Source organism: Lactuca sativa, chromosome 8 (assembly GCF_002870075.4).
Source record: "Lactuca sativa cultivar Salinas chromosome 8, Lsat_Salinas_v11, whole genome shotgun sequence".
NCBI lineage: Eukaryota > Viridiplantae > Streptophyta > Magnoliopsida > Asterales > Asteraceae > Lactuca > Lactuca sativa.
In genome coordinates this window covers 289,815,608-289,839,135 of record NC_056630.2, presented here as the reverse complement: position 1 = coordinate 289,839,135, position 23,528 = coordinate 289,815,608, and the positions used below count along the sequence as shown (strand labels likewise).

At 35.6% G+C, this 23,528-nt stretch overlaps 2 protein-coding genes and 1 non-coding gene across 3 annotated transcripts; 1 reads left to right on the top strand and 2 right to left on the bottom strand.

Moving 5' to 3' along the window:
- Positions 1–268: 268 nt before the first annotated feature.
- On the top strand, positions 269–375 carry LOC111903650 (small nucleolar RNA R71). Its single transcript, XR_002854241.1, has one exon. It is a non-coding gene; the product is annotated as a small nucleolar RNA R71 (small nucleolar RNA).
- Positions 376–10,381: 10,006 nt separating this feature from the next.
- Positions 10,382–13,762, bottom strand: LOC111903596 (T-complex protein 1 subunit epsilon). Its single transcript, XM_023899365.3, has 9 exons — positions 13,415–13,762; positions 12,276–12,594; positions 11,845–12,193; positions 11,641–11,773; positions 11,497–11,549; positions 11,299–11,401; positions 11,024–11,190; positions 10,811–10,924; positions 10,382–10,706 (listed from the first exon to the last, which is right to left on the bottom strand). Exons 1-9 carry the CDS (start codon positions 13,611–13,613, stop codon positions 10,536–10,538), a joined length of 1,608 nt encoding a protein of 535 aa, XP_023755133.1. The 5' UTR covers positions 13,614–13,762; the 3' UTR covers positions 10,382–10,535.
- A 471-nt stretch (positions 13,763–14,233) lies between these two features.
- On the bottom strand, positions 14,234–17,160 carry LOC111903601 (actin-related protein 3). The gene is made up of 9 exons (XM_023899372.3): positions 16,599–17,160; positions 15,895–16,363; positions 15,651–15,797; positions 15,476–15,568; positions 15,282–15,401; positions 15,067–15,177; positions 14,871–14,996; positions 14,687–14,785; positions 14,234–14,567 (listed from the first exon to the last, which is right to left on the bottom strand). Exons 1-9 carry the CDS (start codon positions 16,646–16,648, stop codon positions 14,487–14,489), a joined length of 1,296 nt encoding a protein of 431 aa, XP_023755140.1. The 5' UTR covers positions 16,649–17,160; the 3' UTR covers positions 14,234–14,486.
- Between the last annotated feature and the right edge of the window lie 6,368 nt (positions 17,161–23,528).

Here is a 23,528-nt window from a genome sequence, read left to right as displayed (position 1 = left end):
GATGGCTTGGTCCATCTTAGTCATTCTTCAGTCCAAAATCTCCAACTTAGCCACCATTGTTGCCATGCTATCAGTAACTGAGTTCACCACCCCTCGAATTGGTTCATTCCTTGGGTTATGATATTATCTAGAATGCTTAGAGAATTCTTCAGTTAGCTCTTTTATCACCGGGGGTGGCTTCTTTGTGAATGGTCCTTGTGAATCAAGGAGCTGCCTAGTTGTTACATTTACTCCATCATAGAAAATGGAGACTTCTTGTTGGTTGTTTAGATCATGATGTGGGCAGTTCCTTAGTAAGCCTTTGTATCTCTCCCACACCTCATATAGTGACTCTCCAGCTTGTTGCTCAAAGTTTGCTATGGCTTTCTTTAACTTGGCTATCTTCGAGGGAGGGCAAATTTGGTCTATAAATTCCTCTTTCATTTTAACCCAAGTAGTGATGGATCCTAGAGGGAGTGATTTCAACCAATCTTTCGCAGCTCCCTTGAATGTGATTGGTAGCATACGAAGCAAAACGGTGTCACGAGCCACATTAGGGACATTGAAGTAGTCGGCTATATCGTTGACCGCATCTAGATGTTTGTATGCGTCTTCGTGATCTTTCCCGAAGAATGGAATTTCCTTAAGTTGAGCAAGTATGTGGCCTTTTAGTTCGAAAGTGACAGTTACGGGAATCGCGAGTTACACGAGTCCTGGGTCGGTGTCATCACGCATCCTTTTCTTCCATTCACCCATGGGAACTTCATCGATGTTAGCCATGGTGTTAGCGGGTTCGCCTTCAAAGTCGCTTTCTTCTTCGGATTCGGAATCGTAATCGGTTACTTATGGAATTGGATTTTCTTCATAATGTTCTAACTTGCTTTCCTCACTCTTTTGACTACTGGTTTCGCCTGTTTTCTTACTTTTCTTCTTCCCAAAGACTGACTTAAGGACTTTGAAAGGTCATTTCCTTGACGGGCTAGTGTCTTCAACAGCCTTGTCTTTGTTCTTTCTAAGAGCGGATTCTAGATCCTCATATGGAGGAACTAGGGGTGTGTTGGATCCTCGGGTCATGTAACACCAGAAATCAAAAAAAGAAACATGCGTAAAAAGAACAAAATATGAACTAAAAACGAAACTGTGGATTCAGCGATTGACTCGTCGAGTCTATTCGTAGGAACTCGACAAGTTCACTGCCAAAACAGAAAAAAAAAATTAAACAAATTTCCTAAAAGCTAGAAACTAAAAATCAGTCCTAATACTAAATTTACTTAAAGCAGTAACTTTGTGCAAGAAAAATCTCACACAAATGATCGATAACACTAGTAATCAATTAAATTTTAGAACCGTTCCCCGACAACGGCGCCAAAAACTTGATGTGTGTATAACTAACTAGTTTTATCCTACTTTTTAAATATGAAATTGACACACAAAAGGCAGTGTACCTGTCAATTGGTGGTATAATTTAGCAAGCATGGTATCGAACACAGGGAACGACAATTAAACTAATTACTAAAATTATCAAAAAAAAACAAATAGTAAAATAGCAGGGTTTTCTCTAGTTTTACAAGACTAGAAACTTAACTAACACTTAAACTAAGCAACTAACAACTAAGCAAACAAGAATCAAATAAATTCAATAGTGAAAGAGTCTTTTGTTTAGGTTTGAATCATTTGATCCTATGGTTGATTTTATGGTAAATGCAACGGATTAACTTTTCATTGGCTACCAATTAAGGTGATTAGGTTCATGTTTGCTATTACTAATCCTTAGAAAACAAATTAATTCAAGCAGTGGCCAGTTGTCTAAATTAATGAATTTCCTAGTTTATTGGTTCGGGTTAAGTAAGACTTGTAGTAGTTACTCAAATTGGTCATTCAATTAACCTCTTGTTGATGGTTCGTCACACAAGCTCACACATTAACTTACCTATTTTCTAGTTAACCCTAGTTTTACGTTCGCTGTTCCTAGGCATATAACAATGTTTTCACATAGATCATACGAGACTAGCAATTAAGAGATATTCATACAACTTAATATACTGGTTAATTAACAGAAAATAGTTGTTGTTAACGTATAAGGTTCTTTAACAAGCTTAACAAAACAATATCACCAAATTAAATTAATCCTAACCATAAAATCAATCCATATTCACAAAGTCATCTACCCTAAACAGAAGATACGAGTTTTAGCTCATAATTATAGAAAAAACAAACTCAAAAACGAAATCAATTGTTTATACATGGTTCAATCAAAAGATTAAGTAAAGAGTAAACTAGAATTTGCCTTAATCCTCCTTAAAGTTGAATGTAGGGTTGATTTTGCACTTTCCAGAGCTTCCACCGTGTTCTTTATTTCAGCTTAGCCTCCAAGGTTCTAGTGAAGTCCTTGGTCTCCGGCAGGAATGTCTTATTTATAGATTTCAGGAAACAGGGTCAACTCGTCGAGTCCAAGGATCGACTCGCCGATTCCTTCATTAAAACTCGTGTACGGCAAGGACTTCTATTGCTTCGCGAATGTTCGACTAGATTCATCGATTCGGGGTATTGACTCGCCGAGTTCTTCAGGATTTTTGACTTTTTCTTCTTTATTTACTTCCCGAGCTCCTGATTGTTATTTCCGCTTCCTTTTGCTTTCGAGCACTTCTTCTAGGCTGAAAAGACAATTTATACGTAATTAAGGATTCTTTTGAAGGTGGAGATCTATTCACCACTCCGCTTTGTACAGTGTAATGCCTCATTGTACCTTCTATTTTTTAGAAGTTGTCAAACGAAACCTTGCAAAACTCCAACCCATTTTCGTTTTGAGTGACCTAACTTGGTTCCCGGTCTGCTTTTCAACCATAGTCTTCCACTCCTTGAACCACCCAAACACTTCATATTCATCCTTTGTCTTCAGAAAATACACCCAGGTCTTCAATGAAAAATCATCGATAAAAGTCACAAAGTATTAACATCCACCATGAGACTTTACAGGATAGAGATCCCATATATCTGAGTGAACACACTCGAGGATCTCCTTGCTTAAGTGTTGAACCGAACTGAACTTCACCATGCGTTGTATCTCTTGAACACAAGCTTCGCCAGGTTTAGCATTTCTAGATGCATCTCCACCAAACAACCCTTTCTCGCTCATATGTCCTAACTTATGATACCACAACTTTCTTTCATCATCATACTGATCCAAGGATTAGAATACAGTCGTCTTTGCCCTAACCGTACAACCTTTCAGGATATAAATCTCATAAGGATTCATATTTCTCTTCATAACTACAAGAGCACCCTTGGAGACTCTTACTCAGTCACCCACTTCAGAATACTTCAATCCATCATTCACCAATGTGCTAAGAGAGATCAGGTTCTTTCAAAGATTTGGGACAAACTACCAATCCAATTTCCTGACCATACCATCGTGTATCGTGATCTGCACTTTGTCACTGCCCTTTACCCTGCTTATCTAATCATCACCCACCCTGATTGTTTCATTCCACTCATTAAAGGAGTCGAACTAGTCTCTATTGTACGTCATGTGATAGGATGCTCCAGTAAGCATCAGTAGAACTAGATGTATATACAGTCAAAACTTCATCATCATCCCCTTCATCGGGATCTCCTTGAACAACAACATTGTTGTTTCTTGATTCAACACCATTATTCACTTTCTTCAGCAATGGACAATCTCTTCTTAAGTGCCCCTTTTTCCTTTCAATTATAACATTTGATGTTTCCTTTAGATTTAGAACTTGACATCCCTTTGCTTTTGATACAACATGTTTGTCATAAAATTTTTATGATACTTATCACACAATTTCTTCTAAAGCCCAGATGCACTCGTTTGATCCACAAACTCTATTAGTACTTTGTATGTCAAACTGAACATGCTCCATGAGCCCTAAGTGCTCCATTGAGTTCCAATTGCTCCATTAAACTCAAATGCTCCATGCAAATGTTCCAAATGCTCAAGTCACATTTAACAGAATATTTAAGTCGAGTATACTGTATAAAACTAAGATATTATTATAAAATAGTAAGCAATATTTTTACTTTCAAATAGATAAATTTAAGTGAAAAAGATGGTTTTATATATGAATTTTAGGAAAATAAATCTTGATATAAAAGTGCTGTTAAGACACCTTGCCTTAATTTTTTAAAGGATTGATTATAGATGGTTTATAAAAAATTAGTATTGGTTTTCTATTGTTAGTTTGAAATATTCTAATATTTGAGAAAGGTTGAAACAATACTATTCTCATGAAAAAAAATGAAATTTTGAAATGAAAAAAAAAATGATTTGACCTACTCTATTATGCTTGAGTGGATTATTAGGTCTGAAAAGTTGACTTTTGGTCAACAACCCACGTCACATCTTTTCTTTTTTCTGCCAACTTTAGTAGTGTTTGTTTTGATGCAGTTGTAGTTCATTTTGGCTTAAGGCTCTTAACAAGTTTTCAAAAAAGATTTCTTAACTTTTAACATATTTTTGAGAATTTTAATCTTACATTTCAATTAAAATCTCACACCTAATCTTGATATTATCATATTCACTTACTTGCTTCAATTTACTTATTAATGGTATAGCTCCATTCAAGATTAGTATTGTGTAAGTGTTTGAGAGTGTTTATGTGAGTGATCATACTTCCTCTTACTAGATAGGAAAATCTTGTATAATGTATTTAAGACTACCTAACAGTCTTAATTTATTATTAATTGATCATACATCGGTGGATAATTAGTCTTAACTTATGATTGATTGATAATCTATTGGTGGATAATCTATCGGTGGATAACAATTGTAGACGGTGGGGGTATCCATATCGAAATGGAAGCTCTATGTAGAACTCAACCATTGTAAATCATTATGTTATTTATTCCCTTAATCTTTTATATATTTTGAATGTACATGTTGTTTGTATCTTTGTAGTTATAAGTTGGAAGAAAGTATTGTTTTCTTGAACTACTTTGTATTTTTTTTCTTATAAATCAAAGTATTTTGTTTATCTTTACAAACTTTGTTTAGGGTTGTTTAATAAATGTTAACTTGTTTATAATTATTATTAGCATATCCCCTTCCCACTTCCCAAGGAACACTTATAAGTACTTCAGATATAAAAGAGAGCTCTAAAAGTAATAAGAGCTCAAAGAATAGTAGGAATTTTAAAGGTATTGTGAGCGAAGAAGATAGTAAGAGTTCATAATTTGAGGTTACATATGAAGTAGATTCATAAATCCAAATGTCAAAACATCCACTAGAGAGAGAAAACCTCCACGTAGATACTCTCAACCAGCAAATTATTTGTTATTGACTTAGAATGATGAGCCAAATTCTTATCTAGAGGATTTGAGAATGAAGGATTCCATGCACTAGAAGAAAGCTATATAGGATGAGATGAGTTCACTTAATAAGAACCAAACTTGATCCCAACAGTGAGCTGCCAATACGAAAAAGAACTATATAACATGTAGGTGTTAATGTAAAGGATGCACTTGATCGTAGAAAACGATACATGGTTACAATTATAATTAGTGAGTTCTGATAGAAAAAGAGATTTGATTACAATAAGATATTTGGTTATGAAGATGAGTACAATCATATTAGTCTTAGATATAATGGCTACTAATCACTTACATATCGAGAATGGCTTGATGTAAAGGCATCTTTCTTGCATGGTGACCTTGATGAAGACACTTATATGGCACAACCATAAGTTTTTAGATAAAAGGTTTTTAGATGAATGGTGTGGAAAACCTGGTATGCATATTAAAGAAAAACATGTATTGATTAAAGCAATCACCAAGACAATAGTACTTGAAATTAAAAAACTACATGTAGAGGATATATACACGAGATGTGACATGGATAATTGTTTATATGTGAAAAAATTTGATTCCTCATAGATTATATTGTTATATGTTTATGACATATTACTGGTTGGATCAGACGTAAGTAGCCATAGACAATGGTTTATCTATGTAGACAGTGTTGCTACTGATATACCATAACTGCTTTCCCTCTCTAAGATAGGTTTGTATTTTTCTCTTTTTATTTTTAAGTATCATGGGTTATAGAGAATGGTTTACCTAATTACTTATGTAATCTCTATATTTATCATCCCTAAAGCCACAAAGGTTTCCTAACACCACTTATATATTTTGACATGGACAAAACTACTCTTAAGATGTGAAAGCAAGTGATACATTATTTTTTATTGTTTTAGATAAAGGTGCAAAACAATTATATAACAAAAAAATCATTATCTCAATCATATTTAAATACATTATCTATTTAATAATTGTTAAATGAGCAAATTGCAATAAAGTCACTAAGTTAATCAAAAATTTCAATTTTGATACCGTATTTTTTTGTTCTCTCAATTAAGTCACTATATTTACAATTTTGTTACAATATCAACCAAATGATCAGTTCTCTTAGTAACCACTTTTCCTAAATTGCAATCAAGTCACTAAGTTTACCAAAAGTTTGATTATGACATTATATTTATAATTTTGTTGCAATACCAACCATTTGACCAATTACTATTGATCTAACAGGTTACCAAATAAGTGACATACCAGTATTGTGATGTGGAAGTCACGTCGGATCTTATGTGATAGGATTGAGTTTCAAATATAGTGTTTGCATTGAACTCAATTCCATATATCTTCTTCTCCTCTTCTCATTAAAGTATTTCTTCACAAATAGAGTCTAAAGGTTGATCTAGTGGTTCAAACTCACTTCAAATTCAGAGAAAATGGCATACTCACCTTTTCAGGAGATGTTATTGTGGTTTAGAATCTCGATTTCTACAAGTAAATGATGACTCATACAAGGTCGATCCAGGAGATGCTTAGTGAGTTTGAACCATTAAATCGACTTGTAGGGGTCTTCATTTACTTGTTGTCCAAATCGAGGTTCTAAACCACAATAGCATATCCTGAAAGGGTAACTACGCCCTTTTCACTGACTTGTAAGTGAGTTTTAACCATTGGACCGACTTTCAGACGCCATTTGTGAAGAAATAATCTGAAATGAAATGGAGAAGAAGATATGTGAAATTAGGTTCGATGCAAATTAAACCCATAATTTAAAACTCGGACCTATCACATATGATCCGACATGGTTTCCAAATCACAATATTGTCATGTCATTATTTTGGTAACCTATTGATGGTAACCGGTCAATTGTTGACATTGGAATAAAATTGTAAATATAATGACATAATTGAGAAAAACAAACGCGGTGTCAAAATGAATATTTTGGTAAATTTAGTGATTTTATTGCAATTCGAGAAAAAAAATAGTTATCAGGAGAATATGGAGAACCAGTCATTTGATTGATATTCCAACAAAATTGTAAATATAGTGACTTAATTGAGAAAAAAAAAAATACGGTGTCAAAATCGAAATTTTTAGTTAACTTAGTGACTTTATTGCGATTTATCCTTGTTAAATTGTATTTTTGTTGTGTTCTTTTAGGTTGTATTTGTTAACAAAATAACTAGTTGTTTGTCATTTGCAAAATCTATTTGTTAATTGTTACTTTTATTTTATTAATTGTTAGTTTAAGGGGAAAAAAAAATATTCCATATCAAGTTTATTTGTCATGTCCTTTTGTTTTGAATTTTTAGTTTCGTCCCTTAGTTCCAGTGCTTATCTTTCACCCGTGAGCAACCAACAGATATTTGGTATGAGCATAATCAAACATAAAAGCCAGAAATACATTCAAACTTTCCAATAATAGAAAAATTCAGCAAAACATAGGTTAAAGCCAAAAATACACATGTAGGAAGTGTATATAACATTTATACCTCCTCAACCGTTTTATTAGAAAATTATATTATATGGTTTTCATAATCATATATTATTATAAAAACTATATTTAACTTGTCATTGTATCAATCTATTTTGACACTTTTAGGCATCCACTAATATGGGGACATGGGATGGAGAAAGCAAAGGTATCAAGAGCAGAATTATTGGGAGGCAGCTCCCACAAAGCACATGTCCAAACACATATCAATTATCATCCACCAGTTGATTTGAGATAACCCTTCAGACATGAAAGCCCTACAATGCTCACTTATTAAGTCCATTTAAAAGAGGTTACTTTAGTAGATTTTTTATTGATCAATTTATAAGTTTTTATTCTTATTTAGATCAAAGTCCAACTCATTTATTAATATACCAAAAACCCGTAAATAACTAAAAATAAAATTAACAGTTTGGCTGATCTATAATATTTTTATATGGCATCTTTTCCCTGTTTACGTCCTTCCTTTAGCGCACGAAAGGGTTGTTTAAAAATAAACAAACTAAACCGAAAAAAAGATCAACCACAATTTTAATGGGAAAAATTCTATGCACGTTGTCCAAAATTAAGCAGAAAACTTTTAACATTTTTTTCTTTCATATTAGATCCTTGTGACCGGTTAGATTATGTCACCATTTTGTGTTCTATTTTGGTCACTAAAATTTTTAGTACGCCTAAAACCCCTACAAAAAAAAAATATTTTTATACAATTTTACGTAGAGGTGTTATTCGATCGGATAATAAAATGCTAGAACTGAACTCATGTTAAAAATAAATAAAAAATATAAATAACAATGATGCATAAAAAATAAAAACAAATTTGAGGCGTATCCGTATTAGAAACAAAGTTGGCCCAAGATGAATGCAACATGAACAACGACCCAAACATTTGTCATCATCGTCTAATATGTTTTTTAAAGTATATTTCATATAATAATATTTAAAATATGTAAATTCCCTTATAGGTTTTTGGAAACAAGATCAAGGCAAATTTACATAAATGGTCCATGTTGACTTTTGAAAAATCTCAAGAATAAATTTGACGATGGAATCAAGGTGCCAAGTATGGAGGAAATTGGGTACAAGATCATTAGTTCAATACAATCACTTAAAACACACACTACTGAGTACTGAGTGAGTACTAGGTAGAGGTGGCAAAAATTGACACGACACGAAATAAACGGGTTTGGATAAGATATTTCAACCCGTTTAAAAAAATGGGTTGACACGACATGACACGGAAATTAAAGAGGTAAGGTTAGAGTTGAGAATTTCAACTCGAAAATGACTCGTTTATTTATATGCAAATTTTTTTAATTATTTAAATAAACTAGAAAGATACAAAACCAAAACCATAAGTAAAAGAAAACCTTCGAATTGAGTCGTTTTGTAATGTTGAAATGACTTAGCCGTCTAGATCAAGACTTAATTTCAGTTTTTCCATTCTTTCCCAAACTACCCGATCTCTTTCACCACTCTCACATCCTCGCGACCTTTTCATCCGCCTCCCCAACTCCCACTCTTTTAATTTTGTCATCTGAACTTGCTATGACTTCATCTATTCTGCCTCCAAACTATTAGTTTTTCCTCTCCACCTACCCAACTCCTACTCTTTTAACATGCTCAATCTTTTAACCTCACATGACACGACATATTTCAAGGTATAACACTAACCCGAAACCCGACATGAACTCGACACGAAAATAAACGGGTTGACACGACAAGACACGTTAATTAAATGGGTCGGGTTAAGGTCAAGCACTTTCAACCCGTTTAGTGTTTCGACACGACACGGTTGCCACCTCTAGTACTAGGTGGGATCTATAAGGGTGGAAAATGGGTAAAGTGAGTTTTTGAAATTTTTAAATGAGATTGTGAGCAAAATGCTATGGAGGCCAAGAGTATGGGTTGGGGGGTTCTTACGTAGTTTTCTTTTAATTCATATATTTGGTCCTTGTAGTTCATTATATAGTTTTCTTTTAATTCATATATTTGGTCCCTGTAGTTCATTAATTGATAAAATATAAGAAAAGACAAAACAAGGGGTATTTTGGTCATTTTGCTCAGAGATCTCTAACAGAGTTAGACACAAAAACCGTGTAAAGGTTTGAAACCATAAAGACAAACAGTATAATGAAACACAAGGTTGTCCTGAACTTGAGACTTTTTGGAAACTATAGGGACCATTTATGCAATGTTGTCTATTATAAATGACAAAAGGAAAAATTACACATTATATTATTATGTATAATAAAAAGCTAATGCGTTAGGAATAGCAAACTTTTTAGGTTTAGTATTTTGGTATGTTGCAGGTTTGGTCCCTATATAGAAAACAAATTAAAGAATATGTAAAAAAAAAAAAAAAAAAAAAAACTCCTATAATTCATATAACTAACGATTTCCCAAAACAACGTACACTGAGTTTTATCTACATAAAGTTTTAGTTTTTGCATTTATATATAAAACAATCTGAGTCATTTCTTTGAATACAAGGGAAAAAAAGTCATTTAAGAGGCCATTTTTTTTGTTTTTGCCATGAACCCAAAATATATTTGGACTGATACTGATTATAAATATCAAATACAGATAAAAAAATTAATAATAATAATAAATTGTTTAATGGTTTTAAGGATTAACAATACAAACAAGTTCAATTCACACCATACCATACTTCTAGTTTTCTATGACATACCACAAAATTTAGGACTTCGAAAAAAAGGGTAAAAAGGTCAAATACCTAGAAATCAAATCAATACTCGGAGGGAGAGATGACATCATCGATTTTCAAGATCATCTTCACGACTTGTGTAGCAAGCAAGAGCTGTTGTTGCTTTCCAATTAGGGTTTCGAATACATTTTGCTCACGCATGTCGTTTGTGCCAGCATCATTGCAATCTATCCCACAACACGCGTTCTTCTCCTACCAGATATAATTTTAAATCATGTTACATAATCAACGAAAAAGACATAAATGCCCTCCCCATTAAGAAATGGTTTGTCCAGTTCAGTCAAAAAAAAAATTACCTTTATTTGCTGAGATTTGACTGCAGATAGTGTCTCAATGGGTTGCAGACCGCTGTTCTCTGCAAGAGCCATGGGAACAGAATCCAAAGCATCTGCAAAAGCCCTCACAGCATACTGGCAATGGCAACAAAATAATTACAATTAAAAACTCCGTTTATTGAAACTATTTAAAAAAGAAATCAAATATATATATTTATATTTATATTTATATACCTGCTCAACTCCTGGATATTTATCAGCAGCTGCTTCAACTGCAATTGAGCATGAAATTTCTGGTGCCCCACCACCATATACAATAGAGTTATTGCGGATGAGATTTCTTGCAACACATAATGCATCATGAATGCTGCGTTTTGTCTCCTCTATCATCATCTTGTTACCTAATTTATCTCAAAATTATGATTATCTATCCAATAACATTTTATCAGGAAAAAAATGATAAAGCTTTGAAGGTTAAACATAACCAATGAAAATACATGTTAACTTACCCCCACGAATAAATATGGTTACAGCCCTTGAATTAGCACAATGCTCAATATATAGCATCCGATCTTTTGTGGTGCCAAATGATTTCTCTCTAACCAAACCAGCCTGTCCATAAATTTAATAAAAAATTTAAAAAGTCATTTATTATGTTTTTTTCAGGATTACAACCAATGAAAATAGTAAATGAGAAGAAATTATACCTTGCCTAGCTTTTCTGCTGTTAATTCCTGAAACCTAGGGACAATTCTTCCACCTGTTGAAAATAAAGAATAAACACCAAAATCATATCAAAAGGGTAAAACAGACAATAATCAGTTGTTATGAGATAATTAGTAGACACAAACCAGTGGCTATTGCTATAAGCTCTAATTCAACACCACCAACCCATCTCACAGCAGGTAAGTTTCTGTGCATTAATAAGTGATTTGCTTCATCGTCAAAACCCCATTGGCAAATTACCAATGTAGCCCCAACATCCTGTAGAAAAAATATATACATTGAGGCATGAGATTACAAAAAATAAAAAGTAGAATGAGGTGTCACCATACCTTGCATTGTTGAACCATGTCATCAAAGTATTTCCTTTCTTGCTCACGTAAAGTTTGAAACTTTTCAACTGTATCAATATCAACCTTATGCTTAGTCTTTGGCTTTGGAGGCTCAAAGGGGCAAGTCAAAATGGCAATTTTAGCATCCTCAATATGCTTTGGCATTTGAGGGTGACTCATATCTTTGTCAACAAGAATCCCATAAATAAGCTCTGTATCTTCCAATTTTCCACCAACTTTTCCCTCAATTTTAATCAGATCTAAGTTAACATCCTTCCTCTCTAAATCAGCAACTGCCATTACTGCCTTCACAGCAATCTCAGCCAAACTTCTTTTGCAACGGTTCACACTGAATTGAATTGAATCAGATATAAAAAAAAAAAACATGTAATCTTTTAAAAGATTGGAAAGAAAAATTGAGAAAAGCTTACATCTTGGAGGATAAGGTAGTCATGCAAGTTTGAACAAGGGGTTCTATATTTGTAGGATTGAACTCAAACTTGTGTGAGATTTGTTGCAAATGATCAACAGCAATCTTTGAAGCAATCTCATAGCCTTCTGCAACACGAATTGGATGAATACCACGTTCTAATAGTCGTTCAGCTTGTTCTAGAAGTGCTCCAGCCATAACAACAACTCCTGTTGTTCCATCACCAATCTCATAGTCTTGACTCCTTGAGAGTTCAACCATCAGTTTACCAATTTGATTGTCAACATCCATTTGCTCCAAGATTGTTGCACCATCATTTGCTGGAAAAAAAAATTAAAGTTAAATCTTGATAGCAATAAGCTATGCTGAATAAATTTAGGGAACTCAAATAGCAGCAAATGATTTCAACCAATTTTAATCGCTTATCACATCCTTCAAGTCATACCCATGATCAAATCAGAGTCAAATCCTTGAGATAGCTCTCACCATTGGGGAAAATAGTTAAGCTTCTCATATAAGCTTTAAAGGAGCTTTCAACATACTATGTAAAAGGATAGAAAAAACAATTTAGTGCACTGCAGACTGAACGCTGCCTTTACTATATTTTAACATGGGTGCTTGTATTTGTGCTTGATGTAATCAGCATTTTCTCTGAGAGAGTAAATAATAAACATATCAAAATTTGAAAGTACATGTTTGGCATACAAAGCCAATTTGTAGATCGCAGTGGAGGGATCAGATAACAAGTTACTAGTTCTATGTGGTCGTATGATCTGCTGTTCAATAAAATAAATCCCATCTAAGTAACCTTATACAGATCAAGTTTAGTTAAATCCGCAAATAATGATCTGGTCTTTCAAATTGCTTTGAAATAAGATCTCAAACTTCATTATAACAAAAATGTGTTCAATTATAACCTATAGTTCCTATAACACATTCTCTACCTACAGAAGATAGATTACATTCAATAAGTAAATCACGCATCGATTCATATTATTATACGTATAAAAAAAAGGCAATATTCGATGCAGAGTTGGAGATCGTGGCGAAAACTAAGAATGGATTAAACCGGCAACATGAAACCACATAGAGAGAGAGAGAGAGAGAGAGAGAGAGAGATGGAGAGATGTGAATATTTACTGATGGTGATGTCGCCGTCGGGGCTCTGGAGCATCTTGTCCATGCCTTTAGGACCAAGAGAAGTCCGGAGGATGCGAGCAACGGCGGTGCCGGCGGAAATGTTGGCTTTCTGAGCATCTAAACCTCTTAGCCTGCTCTTACTTTCTTGTTCCCTTAAGATTATGAAGGGCCGCCCATATTCGTCGAACGCCAACGCCATTTTTGTTGATCTTGCACTTGCTTAAGCTCTTAGATCGACATATAAATCAAAAATGGTTTGATCGAAAGCCACACACACGACAACGTTGAGAAGGTGGTTACCGAAGCTGCGAGTTCAAATGAGTGGTTATACCCTAAAAACCCTGGCCCAAGGGTTTGAGAGTTGCGACAAACCTCTCTCACTGATTCTCTGCTCCCGCTTATTTTTTCGGGTTTGACCCGGTTTTCATGTCGGGTCGATTAAAATTCTATCAAACAAAAATTAATATTTTATATTATTCACAAACTCAAATATCATATTCTTATTTTCAATTGAACTACTAAATGAAAACTAATTCAGACTGGTTTAATGTGATTCTATTATTTATTTATTTTTTCATTTGATTCTGGATTCCATTACAAAATAAATAAGACTTTAGATAAAGGATCTTAACTAGGATGGTCAAATGGTCCTATAAACATTTTTTTATTTGTTCATTTCTAAAATTCCACAAATAGCTAATGTTTTAAATAGTTACGATAAATAGTATTTATAATAGTAATAATAACAAAAACATGATTTTTAATAGAACATTTTCGAAAAGTTGAAGAAAAAATTATACTAGTAATATTTTAGACGAATTTTAGACCATTAAGACTTTTTTGCTCAATAACATTTGATGACAATTTGTATTAAAGTTTTCAAAATCTGTCACCTTATAAGCCTGCAATCCAATACAAATATTTCACAAGGATCCCTATCAGAAAAACCATTGCTTCCTAAACCCCCAACAAAAAATACAAAAAAAAAAAAAAATCCAAAATTCACTTTTTTCATACATGAATTCAAGCCTCTAGAAATGTACACAACCACTATAACAGATTCTTGTATCAATCAATACATTCCCTTGAAAACAGGATTTGTTCTGCATATGCTTGCCCCATATTCTTCATATTCTGCTTTTGTATGACAAGCCTAATCCACACATAAATCAAAATCCAATGTTACACATTTCAGTAATTAACTAACATCAACATACATAAATTAGTGTTTCAATTGCAGATTAAAATAATAATACATTTAAAAAAAAATACCATGAAAAATTCCTGTGTTGATGCAAGTACAGAGCCTCCAAACCATACCGCATGTTTCTGGATAGGATGGCTCACTACATTAACTTCAACCGGTTGTGCCTGGAACCAAAATTAACATCAGTTTTTTTTTTTTTTGTCACTAAAAATGAAATAAAATATATTTTATTGAAAATTATATGCTTACTTTCACTTCATTACTAAATTTCGCTTCTGATGCATGAACACGTGCACCCACAATCTTCTTTACCTCCCTTTGTAACCTTCTGTGGAAATCTTTAAACATGGTTGATCCTCCAGACAATACAATATTCTGAAATAAATCAAACCAAGGGTCACAAGTATTTTTACGGTTTTGCCCTTTTACAATTATAAAAATGTACCTTATAGAGGGCGCGTCTTGTGTCAATTGGTGCAGACTGAATACACTTGTCTATTACAACAGGTAAAGGAGTTGTAAAGCCTCTATTGTATATCTCTGGATTGAAGAAGACCTACACAAGGATTATTTTATATAAATTATAAAATATAAATTATAATACTACATACATCTTGACAAATTACTTTTCTACCCCTTGTAAATTAAGGAAAGACAGACCTCAGGACCAAGGAATCGTTCATAGCCAATATCACATGAGTATGGTGCCCCTGTCTTTGGTTTAATGCCTTTCCATTGTTTAATGTATTTGGCTGGCTCTTTGTCATGCTTATTAAACTCCTGAACATTTAAAGAAAATAATAATATAAGATATAATCATTCATTTAAACATATTACACAAAGCATATGACTACCTTGACAATGTCTGAACAAGTGTAGCAAAATGTTTCTTTAACTTTCCTTGCTACTTCAAGTGAATCTTCAGGTGGAATGTGCTCTCCTCTTTCCTAAATAAGATAATATCATGGAATCTTTCAACATTTTTTTCTCATAATCTTAATTTTGCAAAGGAAGTGAAAATGAAGATACCCTCATGAGTTGTTGGATGAAGTAAGTAACATCTTTTCCTGATATAGGTATTGACTTAATACTGCTCCCAATAACATAACCTTCTGCAACAGGAACAACATGTGTAGCTCCATCTCCAACATCCACCACAACACCTGTCATCTCACACTAAGCAAAAGTATACAGAGATTTAAACATTACAAATTACCAAATAAACTCAAGAATCAAGATTAAAGATTAAAGATTAAAGATCCAAGAAACTAACCTTCTTTGTGGTGTATCCAGCAGCAAGAGCAAGAACAGGCTGAACTGCAATATAAAGCCCTGGAACATTGAATGTCTCAAACATAATCTCACCAGTGTATTCTCGAGTCTCGGGTGCAGTCAATGGGCTTTCAGTCAACAAAAAGTAATGATCCTCTGGATCACAACGCAAGTAATTGTATATACATTGTTGCCAAAATCGCTCCATTGCATCCCAATTTTCCACCTGTCCATGTTTGATTGGGTGAGTTAGATTGTAGATGCCACTAGATCTTGACTTTGACATGGCTTCTTCTCCTATGTGAAAATCAAGATCAGCCATCACTCCTGCACTGTGTTGATTTAGCCAGCTGCTGCTTCCCTTGATTGAGCTTCGGGAAGGTTGGCTTACAAATGAGTCGTTAAGAGCAACTACTGTTGGAACGTTAAAGAAAGGCTCCACATTACCAGCAAATCCCATTTTCGTATACCTGTAATACCATTATAAGTTCAATTGTTAGGTCGGATTTTGTTGAGTAATTTTATCGAACAGGTGGTCTGCAAACTGTAAAAAGAGTACTAGTTTTGCAAACATTGTTGAAAGGGTGGGGCAAAACGTGCTACAATCACTTGGTTGATAACTCTTGGGTGAATATATATGAATCTTATTGGGGAATTTAAACAAACATGTGGGGCGCGTTGCAGAGATGTGAGTGAGTTAAATACCCGGTGCCATTGTCGATGACTACAGCAGGACGAGAGGTTGAAGGATCCATGATGCGAGCCAAAAGTAGAGAGAAATAATGATGTTCGTGGAGTGGTAATGGACCTGCAACTGAGATCCAAAGTGGGGTTTAAGGGAAGAACTGATCATGGTCGTTTGAGACGATGGATTAAAACTGTCGGCGTCGATTTCAACCCAAAGCAACTAGTCGGCAAACAATACTGGAGATGATCGATGTTCTTAATGGGTTTGAAAGCATCCATTTGATTGCATTGAAATTTATGATGAATGTGAAAGTTGTTTCACAAATTTCACCATCATTGCAATTGAATACAGACCCAGTGTCGTTTTCTCCGATCAAGATACTTTCCTTTATGATGAAACAACAGAAACCTGTCAGTGATTCTTTCTCTATGTATGTGTTCTTCAATCTCGTGTGTAATGTTTCGAGATTGTAAACACCAAATATGGCAATCAGAGTTGAGTATGAAATTGGGCCGTTTGGTTTTGGTATCGCCACGCAACGTTGGATCCCAAATAACCAAAAGTATTCGTCACGGCTCTATTATGCTGATATATGCTATAATTGTATAACGAGTAAATCACAAAAATAGGATGGGTTGAAAGAATAAATAATTATTTTTCTATCTAATCGTAAGATTTTTGTGGTTATGTCGTTTTTGCAGGTGATTGTGTATGGCGTACGATCTTATGTTGGAATTAGACGGGATATTTTTGGCACCCTTGCCTTGGGCTCGATGTTGTTGCGACACAACTACTTTCTCTCGTACGCTGATTAGCCCAATATTTTGTATAGCTTGGTTGGATCCTTGTTCGACTCTCTATTGTGGTGATGCACTACTAACTCCTTCTATCTGACTTCTAAGACATACTATTAGATATTATTGCAAGAGTGTGTGTCGGACTCAAAGTCATTACCCTCTGATTTTATATGAGGTATGTGTATCGTCCTCCTTGTTTTGACAATGTTTTCTTGTTTTCAAGGTCTTGCCTCCTTTCGATGTCTTAGGTTATGATGATATGACACATGGGGTGTGTTCCATGTTAGTATGTTTGCATTTAGGGTTAGGCTTAGGTCAAGCCCTTTACATATCTATTTAAATGAGGTTTAATATTTTCTATCTATCAAACAACTTAGAATATTTACATGGTATCATAGCTAAACACTCTCGATCCTCTCTTCTGACCGATCATTGCGGATTGTCGGTATCAAAGCATTTAAATACTATCTTCTCTTTTCAATATTTTCTCTTCCTTCTTTCCTCTTGGGTAAGTCCAACCTATCATCGATGTCGTTGCCTCGTCTCTTAGCTTTGTCTCTCTTTTTCCCAGGCGAGTTGCCACTGTCTCCGGTTAGCCCATGTCCATCTCTCTCTCTCTCTCTCTCTCTCTCTATATATATATATATATATATATATATATATATATATCCAATCAGCAATCACCGTCTTCGCTAACACCTTAGTCATGGGAATCCTTTCGCGTTTGAAACAAGATCTCGCCACCAACGTTGCCTCCAGATCTAGTTTTTATCGCCACCTCTGCATTCAGATCTAGCAGACGTTGCTAGCTCATGTTCATGATCTCCGTCGGCATAACATCCCTCATAAAACTATAGGGTAATGTTAGTATGTTAGCATTAAGGGTTTATGTCCAAACGATTAGGGTTTAGGTTAGGCTTGGGCCCTTATCTATCCCTTTTTATATGAGGTTTAAACATCTCTATCAATCAAGCAACTTATAATATTTACATTCCCTAAATTTTATAAAAGCGGCTTTTTTGCTTTATAACCTCTTTTGTAATCGTTATATCGTTATTGATTTTCTCTTTGCTACTTCTTTCTAAGGAATTCCTTACTTTTCCTTTGTTTTAAAAAATGGTAGACAACTAGGCAATTGATGTTGTTTCCTCAATGATGATTGTGGAGGAACAATGATTGTGGAGAAGGATGAAGCAACAACATTAGATTTCCAATTTAGGGAGACTTATGACATTTTTCCTTAACCTGACATTTGTATCACTTAAGACTCGTCTGGAAGGTAAGTATTTACATGAAATCTTTAGAGTATTGGCTTCATCTTCCCTTGAGTTATTTTTCTAATTGTTTTGGGGTTTTATAAAATATGCATTATTCGTCCAAACCAATACAATAGGAAAGTTACTTGTTTTGAGATGTTAAGTTGGAGTCTCAAAGTAGTGTTGATTTCCATCTATTTTGGTAATTTTATTACATATAAGTAAATGTGCATTGGTATATATTCTCCCCAATGGGTGAGGTTAAGATTACCAAATGTTTCCCTAATTTCATTAAGAAGTGGAAAGAACAATTATTTTTGGTTGATGAGACTTTGTTTGCACCAATGACTGATGTTTCAACAACTTCCATGATGATTAAAGATAAGAAGTTGGACCCTACCGTCCAGGATATAGTAGATAATTTAGATCATATTATGGATGGTACGAATGTAGAAGAGATTACACTGGCTTTGGTGGGCATGAGTCTAAAGTGTCGGGATAACAACAAGATGTGGATGTGTTTTTTGATGAACCCAAGTATGGCATTTTGTTTTTCTTGTGTTTATTTTTCTTTATTGGCTTTGTTGTATGAACACTTGCCTTAGTTAATATTTGCAGATTAGGAGATTCTTGTTGACTTAATGAAAATTGTGACCAAGAACTATTTGAAGGATTATCTTTTAGATTGCAAAATATCCTTGTTTTTTTTTGACACCCCTCCCCTCCCCCCCCCCCCCCCCCCCCCCAATTATCACTTCCAACCCTTTTTCACTCATTGAAAATATATGTATCCGAATGAAGTAATTTTTACCATCAGACATTGCATCAACAAAAAAAAAATTACAGCTAAACATGGATTTTTGGTCTTCTTATCTCCTCACCATATGACTATAGCTTGACATAGTTATTTACAATTGCTCCTTCAATTAGAGTGAAAGCATATTTCTTGGCTCTCTTATAATGAATCGTACTCATTTCAATGCCAAATGTGTTTTCACCTCCTCTATAAGTAGTCTAACACTCAATGTCTGATTGTTTACAAATTCTTGAGTGAAATGGCTTCCTATCCATCTATAAGTGAAAATTGATCCAAATTTGAAATTCCTAGCATTATGCTTGATTATAAGAGACTTGATCTGGAAAGAATGATCACCACTCATCCATGTCCCCTCCAAAGCCTAAAATTATTGTTTCCATTGTAACACTTCACTAATAGCTTTCTGCTACCATTTTTTCATAGAACATAATTGATACCCACTTGCAACTGCATAATTCCATAGCATGACTTTCACTTGTTTAGGATTCTCAAACCTCATACCTAACACATGTTGTTGCTCCTTATAGTGTTGGTCTTCATTGAAAATATTTCGCAAATTAGCAGTAACATCATCATCTTCAGCTTCATTCTGAATTATGCTAGCATCAACAGGTTCATCTTGACCTACATTCTCACCCATCTCACAATCTTGCCCTCAAGCTTCGTTTAGAGGTATAAAGCTCTGAATTGTTGGTTATTTCATTAGATCTTTCTAGATGTGGAGTTTTGTGCTTATTAGTTGTGACAACCCAAGTTGTACCGTTACATTTCCCCGTTACCGTTAACGGAATATTCCAGTTTATAAAAGTTCCGTTAATTAGAGGTCGTCAATTAAATAAACATTTCAATTGTTTATGTTTAATATGTCGTTAAGTCGTGATAAAAGGAAATAAAAACACATAACACACATTTCCATTTAATTGGAAAAAGTTAGTTTTTATTATTACGACCACTAAATCGGGTGCGACCAAAAGCCCCGTATAACGGCAGTATTGGGTAAAATTCCACTGAGCTCCAACTCCCACCCATATATAAAGGGGAGTAAACTCCATTTGGAGCTTTTCCACCCTCTCTCTCTATACTCTCTCTCTAGACTCGTTTTCGACCCGAATCCGCAACCAAACGCTTCCAAATCGTAAGTCCGCTTACCCTAGCTTACTCTAAACATTACGATTCGTGTTTATAGCTTAGAATTGGACCATTTAAGCTGTTGAAAAGGAGTTCATGGCCTAAGCTCCTCCTTAGGCCGTAAACACCTAAAATAAGGCCAAAATGACCCCAAAATGTCCCTAAAGGCTTGGAAATAAATCAAAGGACTTGCCTAGGAGTGTTTAAACATTAAATCACATGGTTTTAGGGGTAAAAGAGAGTTTACGGCCTAGGCATATGCCAAGGCCGTAAACACCTCTTAAACATGTCTAAAAGCCCCAAAAACACTCCCAAACCACCCTTAGGCTTAATACATGAATTAGGGGCTTGCTATTTTGGGTTTAGATCATTTAAACACAAGGAAATATGGGGTAACATGGATTTTACGGCCCAGGCAAGTGCCTAGGCCGTAAACACCCCTAAACATGCAAAAATGATAGTAAATGTCCCCTAAATGGCCTTATACTTTCACTAGAAAATGCTAGTGTCACACCCCAAAACCGGAACGGCGAAAACGTTCTGGGGTGGATGATGTCATGTCAAGTATCACAACACATGTATTATAGTAATCAAAGTACAACAAAATATTGCATTAATAGTAATAGTTTTACAAGGTTACATTACAATACATCGAAGTAATACAAGTGAATATAATAAATACAGCGTGGTACTAAGCTATCTTCATCAACAGCTCCTGGGATGTACCTGTTCTAATGCTAACCTGAGAATACAAGTTATTTGAAAAGCGAGTATCAGCATTTTTACAAATGTTGGTGAGTTCATAAGTATTTAGTGACTTTTATTCAAATAACTTTATAAAGAAGTAGTTAAGTGTTTACTGTGTATTAGAGTTCTGTGGCACCTGGTTTCCGGTATGTGAATTTTGTTTGAGCATTGCCCTAATTTAGCCTTGGACTCGGCGAGTCATAGGGTCCGACTCGCCGAGTAGGGACGAGACTCAGGACACGTTTTAAGTAGGCGACTCGACGAGTCCACATCATGGACTCGGCGAGTCACCGCTGCGGGATGAAACCCTAAGTTTCAAGGGTTTGCACCCTATTTAAACTCTCATTCCGCCCCAACTCGTCCCCATTCACCCCCAGAACTCCCCCTACATCGTTTTCCCCTTGTTTCCTTGAGAGTTGAGGTGTTCTTGGTGTGCTCTTGAAGGTTGTGAGGAGCAAGAGGAGTAGATCAAGAAGAGGAGAAGGAGATCAGCCATCTTTGTGTCATTTCAACATTTCCTTTGAGGTATAACCCGTTTTCCCCTTGATTCTATGCTTAAAACTTCATTTGGGTCCTTCTTGGTTAATTCCCCAAGTTTGTATGTGCATTATATGTCGTAATAAGGCGTTTGGCCTTTGGATCTATGCAAGATTGAGCTCCAGGAGCTCAGATCTGTTAGCTTTTTGGCCCCATGAGGCTTGTTAGCCCTAGATCTACCCTTTTGAGACATTTTGAGCCTTAAAATCCATTTTGGTGAATATCCACACGTAAAGTTGGAAACTTTACGTGTGATCCGTGTCCTAGAAGCCCAGATCTATGAATGGCATGGACTGGAATCGAGCAAATCGGTATATTTAGGGAGTGCATGGCGACGACTCGGCGAGTCGCATAGGTGACTCGGCGAGTCTGGTCGCGAGTCGTCGATTTGGTCCCTTCTTCATGTGTCGAGTTGAGCCTTGAGTCACAGGGGGTGACTCGGTGGGTTGGGAGCTGAACTCATCCATGTTAGGACTCGGCGAGTCAATGCCCTGACTCGGCGAGTCCAAGGCAATCTTCATAGCTCAAGAACAGACTCGGCGAGTTGTTCATACAACTCGGCGAGTCATGGCATAATGTGTTCTTCGGATGAAGATGAACTCGACGAGTTGTTCATACAACTCGGCGAGTAGGATGAAGGTGTTGAATGACAGTTAGAAGGAGAACTCGTCGAGTCATAGCCCGACTCGACGAGTAGAACCAGGGATCCAGGACATTGGTTTGCTAGGGACTCGGCGAGTGGTGATCCACTCGGCGAGTCAGGTCAACTGAAAGTTGACCCTAGCATTGGCTTAGAGCTAAATCAGGGGTAAAATGGTCATTTTACCTAAAGGACAGTTAGCAGCGTTTGATTGAGTATGTTGTGGGAATTGCAGCCGGAGGACTCCCAGAGCAGCAGCAGTCAGTTAGTACCCGATCAGTTCAGCAGCTACTTTGAGGTGAGTTACCTTCCAGTAGCGGTGGGTCTAAGGCCACAATGCCGACCCACCAGTAGGAGATGTATGGTAGATGATTGTCTTTGTGATATCATCTAAGTTTGCTATTACCTGATATGTTATATGCTAGCATGATATGTTGTATGTGATAGTAGTAGAGTTCGGTTGTTAGAACCGAAGGGTAGTCAGACACCCCAGATACGTCTGACAGTATGTGATGGTATGTTTGCATGCTGGCTTGTTATGTTATATGTGATCGTAGTAGTAGGGGGTGAATTAGTCCCCGAGGTTCGGTTGTTAGGACCGATGGGTAGTCAGCACCCCAGAATGGCTTGACACGGGTCAGACGGCACCCCAGAATGGCCGTATGGGTAGGTCGGCACCCCAGAATGGCCGTACCGGGTAGTCAGGCACCCCAGAATAGCCTGGCAGTACGTATGTTATGTGTTTGTATGGTATGTGGTACATTGGGGGAACTCACTAAGCTTTGTGCTTACGTTTACAGTTTTGTTTTCAGGTACTTCCGCATCGAAGGGGAAGGAGCCGGCGCGGTAGCGGCACGTCATACACACACTTTTCGGTTTCCGCATTGATGAGATTTACTGGGACTGTACTCTGATATTTTGATGGGATGTATGGTGTGGCTCTTTAGAACATGGTTGCAATGTGTTATGGTGTGAACAAACGATGTTTTATTTATTAAGGTTTTCTAAAGTAATATTTTAAAAAT